The sequence below is a fragment of the Marmota flaviventris genome, chromosome 3, assembly GCF_047511675.1.
Source record: "Marmota flaviventris isolate mMarFla1 chromosome 3, mMarFla1.hap1, whole genome shotgun sequence".
In the NCBI taxonomy this organism is placed as follows: Eukaryota; Metazoa; Chordata; class Mammalia; order Rodentia; family Sciuridae; genus Marmota; species Marmota flaviventris.
In genome coordinates, this window is record NC_092500.1 from 6,855,150 (window position 1) to 6,866,706 (window position 11,557).

At 57.0% G+C, this 11,557-nt stretch overlaps 3 protein-coding genes and 1 pseudogene across 3 annotated transcripts in view; 3 read left to right on the top strand and 1 right to left on the bottom strand.

The window, feature by feature from the left end:
• Positions 1-10,058, top strand: part of LOC139705065 (cytochrome P450 2D17-like) — a 76,948-nt gene extending 66,890 nt beyond the window's left edge. Inside the window, exons 9-13 of the mRNA XM_071609263.1 lie at positions 8,309-8,461; positions 8,551-8,711; positions 9,133-9,309; positions 9,487-9,628; positions 9,829-10,058. Coding sequence (XP_071465364.1) covers positions 8,309-8,461; positions 8,551-8,711; positions 9,133-9,309; positions 9,487-9,628; positions 9,829-10,058 — 863 coding nt within the window. The remainder of the gene's footprint in view (positions 1-8,308; positions 8,462-8,550; positions 8,712-9,132; positions 9,310-9,486; positions 9,629-9,828) is intronic.
• On the bottom strand, positions 1,450-6,200 carry LOC114084068 (cytochrome P450 2D17-like; annotated as a pseudogene).
• LOC139704970 (cytochrome P450 2D6-like) lies at positions 5,792-8,114 on the top strand. Its single transcript, XM_071609130.1, has 3 exons — positions 5,792-6,333; positions 6,741-6,990; positions 7,884-8,114. Exons 1-3 carry the CDS (start codon positions 6,209-6,211, stop codon positions 8,112-8,114), a joined length of 606 nt encoding a protein of 201 aa, XP_071465231.1. The 5' UTR covers positions 5,792-6,208.
• Positions 10,059-10,068: 10 nt separating the features above from the next.
• LOC139705153 (cytochrome P450 2D17-like) overlaps positions 10,069-11,557 on the top strand; it is a 52,178-nt gene continuing 50,689 nt past the window's right edge. The window contains exons 1-2 of the mRNA XM_071609433.1: positions 10,069-10,612; positions 10,703-10,831. Coding sequence (XP_071465534.1) covers positions 10,477-10,612; positions 10,703-10,831 — 265 coding nt within the window. The 5' untranslated portion in view covers positions 10,069-10,476. The remainder of the gene's footprint in view (positions 10,613-10,702; positions 10,832-11,557) is intronic.

Genomic DNA, 11,557 nt, shown 5'->3' on the forward strand with positions numbered 1-11,557 from the left:
AACTGAAGTATTCTGTCTTAAAAAGGAAGGAAGCACTGAATGAACCTTGAAGACATTATTTTAAGTGAAATAAGTCAGTCACAATAGATAGATGGATGCTTCTAGTTCTCCGGAAATCTATAGTTAAATTCATAGAAGCAGAAAGGAGAATAATGGTCGCCAGGGGCTGCGGGAAGAGAAAGTGGGAAGTAATAGGTTTTTGTTGTTGTTGTACTGGGGATTGAAACCAGGGGTGCTTCACCACTGAGCCACGTCCCCAGCTCTTTTTTATATTTTACTTAGAAATCGGGTCTCATTGAATGGCTTAGGGCCTCACTAAGTTGATGAGGCTGGCTTTGAACTCGTGACCCTCCCAAACCACTGGGATTACAGATGTGTGGCACTGTGCACAGCAGTCTAATAATTTAAGGTTCTGTTTTTCCAGATGAAAGAGTTCTTTAGATGGGCAGGTGACGGTGCACGATGTCAGTGTGCTTGGTACTGCTCAACTGAGCACTTGAGACAGTGAAAATGCAGCTGAGGGCAGCTCAGGGTGAACACCAGGAGCCAGCACGGTGTGCCCACCTGCAGTCAGGCTTCCTGGGAGGCTGAGGCAGGAGGACTGCCTGAGTCCAGATGTTCCATCCCAGCCAGGCAACATTGTTAGAACCTGCCCCTCCCCCACAAAAAATACTTGCTGAATATGCACAAGGACTTGGGTTCCACCCCTGGCACCACCACCAAATTAAAAATAGACACACACACACACAATGTGTGTGTAGTATGCTTACAGTAAATTTTAGGTACAAGTCTTACCACAATACAGAAACAACACAGACGCTCACGCAGAGCCATGTGGCCCTTAGAGGACAGTTACTCAGCAGGCCTGGGGATTCCATCCCACATTCTAAAACACATGCCTGACTCCTCTAGGGCTGCAGGAGACCGTCCCTAAGGCCTGGGCACATCCTTCTTGGCAAGCGCCTCTGTGTACCTGGGGCCCTTTATACTGGTGGGAGCACTGGGCCATCTCCTCTGGCCTGGGAGGGGACAGGGAGTGAGTTGTGGCAGCTGGCCATGGGGCAGCTCCACCCCACCTGACCAACCCCAAGAAACTCTTGGACATGGAGGCTTGGTCAAACTTCCCTGGGGAGCAGGTCCCACTCCCTGTGTCACACCATCTGCCAGGCAGCCAGGGACAGCACTGATGTCTGGCAGAAACCCGTTCACTTGTCCCCTACCTGAGACCCACAGAGTCCAGACTTCTGCATGCAGTTGGCCACCAACCAAGCAGCCAGTGATGGGTCTCTGTGGGTGTCATGAAGCCAGATGTTACCTGCTGAGCACCAGGATGCCCATTTCTCATGTGCATTCAAGGGGTCCAGTCAGGAAGGATGAGGCAGGGGGCGAGGACTGGCTTCAGACACGTGGCTGAGGACCCAACAGAGCCAGGGGCATCTCAGAACAAAGTGGCAGTGACAAGACTGGTTTATTGAACATCAGAGCCCCGTTTGGGGGCAGGGTTGGGGTCTGCACCTCCTCTAGCGGGGCTCAGCACACAGTTGGTACGGGGATGGGGTCAGCAGGAGGGCAAAGACACCACGGTCACTGGGCCGGGCTTGTCCGGGGGCACCGAGAAGCTAAAGCGCTGCAGGAGGCAGGTGAAGAAGAGGAAGAGCTCCATGCGGGCCAAGGGCTCCCCGAGGCACACACGACGGCCTGTGAGGGGGACTCGGGCTCAGTCAGCCTGTCCCTGGCCTCCACCCCTCCAAGGAGCCCTGGGGAGGGACAGGGAGGCCCCACAGGCACCTGCTGAGAAAGGCATGAAGGCCTCCCGCTTCACAAAGTGGCCCTGGGCATCCAGGAAGTGTCCAGGGTGAAAGAGGAGGGGCTTCTCCCAGACGGTCTCATCCTTCAGCACAGACGACAGGTTGGTGATGAGCGTCGTCCCCTGGAGGAGATGCCTGCCATGAGCAGGGACTGGGAGGGGGATGTCAGGACCCTTCTGGTCTGGGCAGATTCTAGCCTGCCCACACCTGAACCCTTGGAAGTAACCCTCGGTTCCAGAAGATTCTAGAACCTTGTCTAATGCCATGGCAGACTGAGTGACAATTCTCCCACACTGTCCTCTTTCCCTGACTGCAGTGGTTCCTCTGACAAGCTATGGCATCTCTTAGGTTGTCACTATACTACTTCAGAGGTTCAGGGAAAGGGCTGGCCTTTCTGATACTTTATATCCCACACCTATTCAGTCTGGGGACAGCCGGTATCCAGGAATCCCAGATTAGATGTATCTCCAAAACACAGTGGCCATGCTGGGGCCACTAGCTTACAGGTGCCCTGGGATTTAGGAGGGCATCTGGCCTACCTTGGGGATGAGGAAGCCCTGCTCTTCAACATCACGGGATGTCATATGGGGCATACCCAGTGGGATAATGTCCCCACAACACTGCACCTCGTGAATCACAGCCATGGTGAAGGGCATGCGGGCCTGGTCCCCCATCTCTGGCTGCTGCACCTGCCCTATCACTTCATCAATCTCCTGTTGGACGCGGCCTGGACAGAGAAGCAACCCCACAGTATGTCAGCACCCAGGGACCTGCACCCTGACCCTCTCCTATCTCAGGGCTGTGTCCAGATGAGGAAGATGTCACTCTTACAGGACCCTTGGCCAGGCCCAGGCTTGGAAGGCAGATGTCCCAACTAAGCTAGGGACACTGCCTCTACCTTTCCTCCCTCAACCTCCCAAAGAGCTCCCAGCAAAGCTCACGCTGCACGTCCGGGTGCAGGATCATGAGCAGGAGGGCCCAGGCCAGCGTGGTCGAGGTGGTCACCATCCCTGCGGTGAACAGGTCAACCACCACAACGCGCAGGTTCTCAGCATTGAAGCTGCTCTCAGGGTTCCCCTTGGCCTGGGTCAGGCAAAGAGGACAACACAGGAAGAAGGAAGGAAGTCACTGGGTGATGCACAGGTCCCACCTTGCCTGGCCTCAGGCCTCACAGGACCCTCAGCCCACGTCCCCTAGCCCGTCTCAGGCAGCCCCACCTCACCTTCTCCACCTCCACCAAGAAAGCATCAGTCAGGTCTCGCGGTGGCTGGGCTGGGTCCCAGGTCATCCTGTGCTCCTCCAACAGCTCATCCACCATGGCCTTGAAGGCCTTCTGTGCAGGGAAGACCCTGCCAGGCAGCCCTGGGATGCGCAGGAGCACTGGGACTGCATGCATCACCTGTGACAGCCACAGAGGGGACCTGGGTCCCTCCTGTGCTCCTCACTCTCCTGGACCACACTCAGGTCCCAGCCTCCTCCAGGGTGGACCCAGGCCTGCCTGTCCCACCCAGTGACCAGCTCCCTCCCCAGAGCCAGCCTCCAAGCTCCCTGCTGGCCTGGGCTGCCGGAAGGAGCAGCCCACCATGGGAATCTCCAGCTTGTGTGTTAGCTGGACAGCGGGCACCGGCTCATTTTCCTCTCCTGGAGCCCTCTGACCCTGGCCCACCTGTCCTGCTACTGTTTGAGATGTGCTCACCTCCGGGCCTTCCCTCTTACAGTGTCCTCTCCAGGATGCCCTCTCCCATCGCCCCTGCATGCTAATCCTCTCCTGGGAGGCCTGGTTCATGGGGCTGATCCAGCAGGGATACCTCCCTGCCTTGGTGACCCCTCCTAATGCCCCACCGGCACCCGCACCATGGGCACCAAGCCAAAGTGCTCCTTCAGCATGTCCTCCAGAAGGTGCAATATCTTGGCCAAGCGCTGGTCATCATATTCGAAGCGGTGGGCATAGATGAGGGAGGAGATCACATTGCACACTGCTCTCTTCAGCAGGGTCATGGGGCTAAAGGGGCATCCTGGGAGGGAGCAGGCCAGTCAGGGTGTGGCCCCTGTCTCCCAGGCCCGCCCATCTCATCTCCTCCTGTGCCCCCCACCCCATCACCCACCTGCTTTGTTAGTGAAGGCTGTACAGAGGCAGCTGGCCTCCGTGGTCACCCACTGCTCCAGGGACTTCTTGCCCATGCCGAAGTTGCGCATGGTGGACACGGAGAAGCGCCGCTGCTCATGCCAGGCTGCGGTGTAGGGTGCCAAAACAACCCCTGGCGGCGGGACAAACACGTGCGTGATCCTTGGCTCCTCCCACCTTGGTCCCAGCTCATTTAAAGTCCCTTAGTCCCTTCCCCTGCTACAAGCTCCTCCCCTACGTTCCCCCTGTGCGCAAGCCTAGGTGTTCTGCTGCATTAGGTCCAGACCGTCTCTTGATCACTGCCCCTCGGGTGCCGCCCTGATAGTCTGTGCCCCTGCCGCGGTTTGCCTTTGGATCGAGGCCCATAGCCTAGATGCTCATTGATGGGCATATTCGGCCGGTCTGCAGTGTCCTCGCCCCGATTCACCAGAGCCTCGCGCACAGGCTCCAACCCGTTGAGCACGACCATGGAGCTCCAGCCCAGCTGCAGGCTGAACACGTTCCCAAAACGGCGCTGCAACTGCAGGTGGAGGGTCAGGGCGCTTGCCAAACCAGGGTCCCCGCTGGAACACATGACCCAGCCTCACTGCACAGCCACGGGGACACAGTATGAGTACAGCAAGATAAGATCTGGCCTCATAATGCTGGAGAAGGTCCTGGCCTCTGTGGTGGAGTAAGTGAAGTCTGACCGCTTTGGATCAGACCACCCAGCTATGCCTTTGCCAGAACCAGGAGACTGTCAGTGGGGACCACTAGGGCCCACTTTACAGATAAGAAGGCAGGGTCACAGAGGTGAGCAGTGAGTGCAAGCCCCACAGCAGCAGCAGATTTGAAGCAGTCATTGTGCCTCTCTTGACCTGGAATCCTTGACTGCTGCTCAGGGACCTGGCCCCTCCCCCTTCCCCAGATCTTTCAGATTACATCAGAAGGATTGGGGACTTGCATAATTTATACCCTCCCAAGTGGATTCAAACCAGCTGCCAAGATCCACCTCTCCTCTGGACTCTGTCCTCCCACACCTTTGCTCTTGGAAAGTTCACTGTGACCTTAGGCCTCCCAAATGATTCTCAAACCTGCTTTTTCGTGGATGCCCAGCTTCCTGTCCAGGCTATGGCTTCACCCATCACTCCCCGTCTGTGGTTGGGGTCAACATGACCTCTGCTGCCATCTACCACTGGCTCCTTTACCTTTTGGAAGGAGCTGGGCATGTTCTGGAAGTTTATCTGCAGCAGGTTGCCCAGCCCGGGCAGTGGCAGGGGGCCTGGTGGGTAGCGTGCAGCCCAGCGTTGGCGCGGGTCAGGCACGCAGGTGCCTGACACACAGCAGCAGGGTGGATTTATTGGTTGAAGGAATCCGTGGGCTGTGAAGCAGTGAGGACAAGTCTCTCTGTGGCTCTGTGTTTCCAGTATGCGATGCTCTGGGTCTGTGGGGCTTCTTTGGGTTTAGCTGCTTTGATTTCATTCAGCTTCTTGTGTATGTGTGTTTCTGTTTGGGGACTCTGCCAGCACCATCACCTCTCTGACCAAACTTCATAGGTGAAACCACAAAAGGTGGAGAAATCAGGGAGGGCCGGAAGATCTGTGTTAGGGTTGACACCAGGGCTCAGTCATCAGGTGCCAGAAGTTCCCTCGAAGGCCTGATGGGAGTCCATGGGGCAGCCATCTCACTGAGCCTCTCTGTCCCTAGAAGGCATGATGGGGCTCCTTCCTGGTCTCTGATTACTCCTGGTGTCCGGGGCCCTGTGCAGGGAGGAGGTTCCTTTCAGGCCAGGCTGGATCTAGAGGAAGGTCCTTGTCTCAGGTCCAACCCAAGGTGCCATCCTCTGAAACCAGGTTGGTCTGAGAGGGAATGGGCCTTGCGGGGAGCAGGCCTGCCCTAGGGGGAGCCATCAGCCATGGGCAATGGGGCGGGGGTATTTCAGTCAGCTGTTTCGCTGCTGTGACTAAAAGTAGAACGACTGTAGAGGAAAAGGTTTATTTGAGGGCTCACGGTTTCAGAGGTCTTAGTCCACAGAAGGCCAGCTGCATATCTCAGGGCTGGAGGTGAGGCTGAGCATCATGGCGGGAGACTGGAACTGAGGGAAGCAGCTCATGGTGATCCAGAAGCAGAGAAGGAGGTCTCCACTCCCCAGATACAACTGTACACCCCAAAGCTGTGCCCCGATTCCCACCTCCTCCAGCCACACCCTGCCTCTTCAATTACCAGTCTATTAATCCATATGGGGGAATAATTCACTGATTGGGTTAAGACTCAGAACCTTCTTGCATTGTCTCACATGTCAGCTTCTGGGGACACCTCACATCCAGACCATAATGGGGGCAGCAGAAAGGATGGGACCCTGATTGTAGACTCTCCTATGCCACCACACATGGAGGACCCAGGCTGGTGTGCATGGCAAGTGTGAGTTGAAGGCCCTGAGGAGAGGGAGGGGAGGCAAGGAAGGAGGGGCAGTGCTCAGGGGCAGGCGTGGCCACGTCAGAGAGGGGGCCCTGTGAGGTGCGGAGGGCACTCAAGGCACACCTTGGTGCTGTGATGAGCCTGGGCCTCCTTCAGAGAGTAAGGTGCAGGGACGGGGGCGATTCCCTATCTCCATGCCCTCCCCTGGGTGTCACGTGGAGAGGGCAGGAGGGCCAAGGGCCTGGGAGGCTGCCCCTGCCCTGGCCCCTCCCTGCACTCTCTGCCTGCACAGTCAACAGAGTGTGTTGGCTCCAGGCAGAAGGCGAAGGGCAGCCTCAACTCCTTTATAAGGGAAGGGCCCAGGCAGTCAAGTGCCCAGGGTGTAACAAGACTCTCCTCCCTGGCCCCAGGTACCTGGAGTGGCCAGGAGAGCCGGGTGTGCCAGAGGAGCTCGTGGACAGCACGGCAGCCATGGGGCTGCTCACCGGGGACGCACTGTGGGCCCTGAGTGTGGCCGTGGCCGTCTTCCTGCTCCTGGTGGACCTGATGCACCGGCGCCAACGCTGGGCTGCACGCTACCCACCAGGACCTCTGCCACTGCCCGGGCTGGGCAACCTGCTGCAGATTGACTTCCAGAACACGCCCAGCTCCTTCCAAAAGGTAAAGGAGCCAGGTTTGGTGGTGCACACCTGTGATCCCAGCATCTCAAGTAGCTGAGGCAGGAGGATTGCAAGTTCCAGGTAGACTGAGCAATGTAGTGAGAGCTTCCATCAAAATAAACAATAGAAAGGGCTGAGAATGTAACTCAGTGGTTAAGTGCCCCTGGGATTAATCCCCAGTACCCTCCAACACCCAGGGTCAGGGAGTGTCTGGTGGATCACAGTGGAGGGAACCCGGGACAAAAAGAGATGGGTTGAGAGTGAAGCCAAGGTGGACCAGGAGTTGTGCAGTGAAAGGAAGCAGGCTGAGAGGCGTCCTGGGAGAGGGCACGGCAGAGCCCGAGGACACTTTCAACTTTCCAAGGGCAAAGGTGTGAGAGGACAAAGGCCAGGAGTTGGGACTGGACTTGGCACTGGGTTTGGGATCCAGGTGGACAGGTATAAATTGTGTAGGCCCCAGTCCCTTGTGATTCCATCAGAAGGAAAGGTCTTGGGGATGGGGGAGGGGCCAGGGTCCTGAGCAGCACACAGTCAGGAACTTTAGGTGGACTCAGGTCGACAGAGACCACTTCAACTTTTCTGTGCTGTGGGGCTTGTGCCTCACTGCTCCCCTCTGTGACCCTGTCTCCTGCTCTGTACAGTGGGCCACTAGTGGTCGCCACTGACAATATCCTGATTGGCAAGATCCTTGTGCTGCGTCCAGAAAGTTGGATCCGAACTGAGTTAGTCCACTTTACAGGGTGTGACTCCCAACCCCATGTTCCCACATGTCAATACCAGGTCTCTTCCCGGAGTTGGCACACTGCAGAGTCCCTGGGTCTTTTGTGGTGAGGCGAAGGTCTGCAGCCCAGCAGGGAGTTCAGCTGGACAAATACGTGGCCCTTTTGCCTACAGATGAGGTTCCGCTTTGGTGACGTGTTCAGCCTGCAGCTGGCCTGGAAGCCTGTCATTGTGCTCAATGGGCTGGCCGCTGTGCGGGAGGCGCTGGTGAACCACAGCGAGTACACCTCCGACCGCCCGTGGATGTCCATCTATGACCACCTGGGCTTGGGACCACGGTCTCAAGGCAAATTTCAGCAGCCACAGAAATGGAAAACTGGGGGATGGATTGGTGTGGGCGGCTGATACCTGGAAATAGGGATGAGTGACTTCACTCTATCCAGGCCCATGTGTCCACTCAGGGGTGGAAACACGGGCCTGGGTAGAGAAAAGCCAGAGATGTATATGTCCCAACTGTGTAGAAGAGGGATCCTATGACATCATGGAAGGAGAAGGGTATAGACAGGTTCGGGCTTAGAAGCTGTCCCTGCCATTCTCAGGGGTGATCCTGGCAAGTTATGGACCTGCCTGGCGCGAGCAGCGACGCTTCTCTGTGTCGACGATGCGCAACTTAGGCCTGGGCAAGAAGTCCCTGGAGCGGTGGGTGACCGAGGAGGCCAGCTGCCTCTGTACAGCCTTTGCCAACAAGGCCGGTAGGTGATGGGCTGAGGGACACAGAGGAGATGAGATGGGCAGGCTGGGAGGCAGGTGCCACACTCTGACTGGCCTGCCCCCCTCCCAGGATGCCCCTTTAACCCCATGTCCCTGCTGAAGAGAGCAGTGTGCAACGTGATCTCCTCCCTCATCTATGCCCGCCGCTTCAAGTATGATGACCAGCGCTTGGCCAAGATGCTGGACTTTCTGGAGGACATGCTGAAGGAGGATTCTGGCTTTGTGCCCATGGTGAGGAGTTCAGGGGACTATCCAGGGACAATTCTGTGCAACCAAGATTCCGAGCAGGGTTAGCATTCAGGAGTGATGGGAGAGGGCATCCTGGAGAGGACACTGTAAGAGGGAAGGCCCGGAGGTGAGCACATCTCAAACAGTAGCAGGACAGGTGGGCCAGGGTCAGAGGGCTCCAGGAGAGAAAAATGAGCCCATGCCCACTGTCCAGCTAACACACAAGCTGGAGATTCCCATGGTGGGCTGCTCCTTCCGGCAGCCCAGGCCAGCAGGGAGCTTGGAGGCTGGCTCTGGGGAGGGAGCTGGTCACTGGGTGGGACAGGCAGGCCTGGGTCCACCCTGGAGGAGGCTGGGACCTGAGTGTGGTCCAGGTGAGTAAGGAGTACAGGAAGGACCCAGGTCCCCTCTGTGGCTGTCACAGGTGCTGAATGTGGTCCCAGTGCTCCTGCGCATCCCAGGGCTGCCTGGCTGGGTCTTCCCTGCACAGAAGGCCTTCATGGATATGGTGGATGAGCTGTTGGAGGAGCACAGGATGACCTGGGACCCAGCCCAGCCACCGCGAGACCTGACTGACGCCTTCCTAGCAGAGGTGGAGAAGGTGAGGTGGGGCTGCCTGAGACGGGCTAGGGGACGTGGGCTGAGGGCCCTGTGAGGCCCGAGAATGGGCAATATGGGGCCCAGTGACCCAGCACCTGGTCTGATGGGTGTAGACTGGGAGGTCATTTGGTGACTTTCTTCCTCGGCCCCTGAGCCCACTGTGTCTGCCTCTGCACAGGCCAAGGGGAACCCTGAGAGCAGCTTCAATGATGAGAACCTGCGCATCGTGGTGCTTGACCTGTTCACCGCAGGGATGGTGACCACCTCGACCACGCTGGCTTGGGCCCTCCTGCTCATGATCCTGCACCCCGACGTGCAACGTGAGCTGGGATGGGGAGGGAGAGTTTGGGGACCAAAGGTCCCCTCATTTTAAGTGGGACATCTGTGTCTCCAAGCATAAGCTGACCCAGTCCCCAATAAGCCTGATATCCTGCTAACCTGGACACAGCCCTGAGACAGGAGAGGGTAAGGGTGCAGGCTCCTGGGTGCTGACATACTGGGGGGTTGCTTGTCTGTCCAGGCCGCGTCCAACAGGAGATTGATGAAGTGATAGGGCAGGTGCGGCAGCCAGAGATGGGGGACCAGGCCCGCATGCCCTTCACCATGGCTGTGATTCACGAGGTGCAGCGTTTTGGAGACCTTGTCCCTCTATCTGTGCCTCACTTGACAACCCGTGACATTGAGTTGCAGGGTTTCTTCATCCCCAAGGTAGGCCTGGGGCCCTCTTCCCAAGCTCCGAGTGACCAATAAGCTAGTGGCCCCAGCATGGACACTGCCAGGGGAAGGAGGACTGTCATCTAGTTCCCCTGATTCCCAGTTCCCCTGGCTCCACCTGGCCCAGCCTGAGTGGGTCTGGGAAGCAGAGAAGCCGCCAGGCCAGCGCAGAACCACAGAGCCCAGGTTGTTGGGGGAAGTAGATTAAAACGTGCCTCAGATTGTCGTAGCAACTGCAGTGCTCGGGGACAGAGGTTAGTATGGGTGTCAACAGGGCCCTTGTCACCTGGCCCTGCCATCATGTCCACGAGGATGCTGAGAATCTTTGGCTCTGAGAGTTACTTCCAAGGGTTCAGTGTGGACCAACTAGAGTCTGCCCAGCCTGGTTCAGTGGTCAGGTCCTGACATCCCCCTCCCAGTCCCTGCTCATGGCAGGCATCTCCTCCAGGGGACGATGCTCATCACCAACCTGTCGTCTGTGCTGAAGGATGAGACTGTCTGGGAGAAGCCCCTCCACTTTCACCCTGGACACTTCCTGGATGCCCAGGGCCACTTTGTGAAGCGGGAGGCCTTCATGCCTTTCTCAGCAGGTGCCTGTGGGGCCTCCCTGTCCCTCCCCAGGGCTCCTTGGAGGGGTGGAGGCCAGGGACAGGCTGACTGAGCCCGAGTCCCCCTCACAGGCCGTCGTGTGTGCCTCGGGGAGCCCTTGGCCCGCATGGAGCTCTTCCTCTTCTTCACCTGCCTCCTGCAGCGCTTTAGCTTCTCGGTGCCCCCTGGACAAGCCCGGCCCAGTGACTCTGCCGTGTTTGGTAGCGTAGTGACCCCAACCCCCTATCAACTGTGTGCTGAGCCCCGATAGAGGAGGTTCAGACCCCAACTCTGCCCCCAGACAGGGCTCCGATGTTCAATAAACCAGTCTTGTCACTGCCACTTTGTTCTGAGATGCCCCTGGCTCTGTTGGGTCCTCAGCCTCATGTCTGAAGCCAACCCTCGCCCACGGCTTCTTTTTATCCTGCTACTTTGCTGAATCATTCCCCCCCCTTTTTTTTTAAATCTCCCTTTTGTACCAGGGATTGATCCCAGGGGCACTTAGCCACTGAGCCACATCCCCAGCACTCTTTCAGCCTCTTGAGTAAATGCAGTTATAGGTATGCACCACCATGTCTGGCTTGATGAATATTCTTATCATGAATCTTTTTGGAATCTTGTCAGATATTTTTTCCCATTGATAATCATGTGGATTTTTTCTTTCGGCCTGTTCATGTGTGTTTACCATGATGAATTTTCACGCGGAATAAATCCCAGGAATAAATCCAATTTGTTGTAGCATATACTTTTGTGGTACATAATTAAAATCAGTTTGCTAGGCAGCTGGGAATGTGATTCAGTGACAGAGCACTTTCCTAGCATGTCCCTAGTAGTGACACAAAGGAACAAATCAATTTGCTAAGGTGTTGAGTGTGTCTGGAGCTTGCTAGGAGGTGCTCTACCACTGAGCCACAGCCTCTGCCCACTAGAATTTTATTGAAGCTCTC

Excerpts from the sequence above, each read along its gene's own strand:
- LOC139704970 (XM_071609130.1), top strand. The coding sequence starts at position 6,209 with ATGTCAGCTTCTGGGGACACCTCACATCCAGACCATAATGGGGGCAGC. Across the intron at positions 6,334-6,740 it reads GGCTGGTGTGCATGGCAAGT|GTACCTGGAGTGGCCAGGAG; the intron begins GTGAGTTGAAGG and ends CCCTGGCCCCAG. Across the intron at positions 6,991-7,883 it reads CGCCCAGCTCCTTCCAAAAG|ATGAGGTTCCGCTTTGGTGA; the intron begins GTAAAGGAGCCA and ends TTTTGCCTACAG.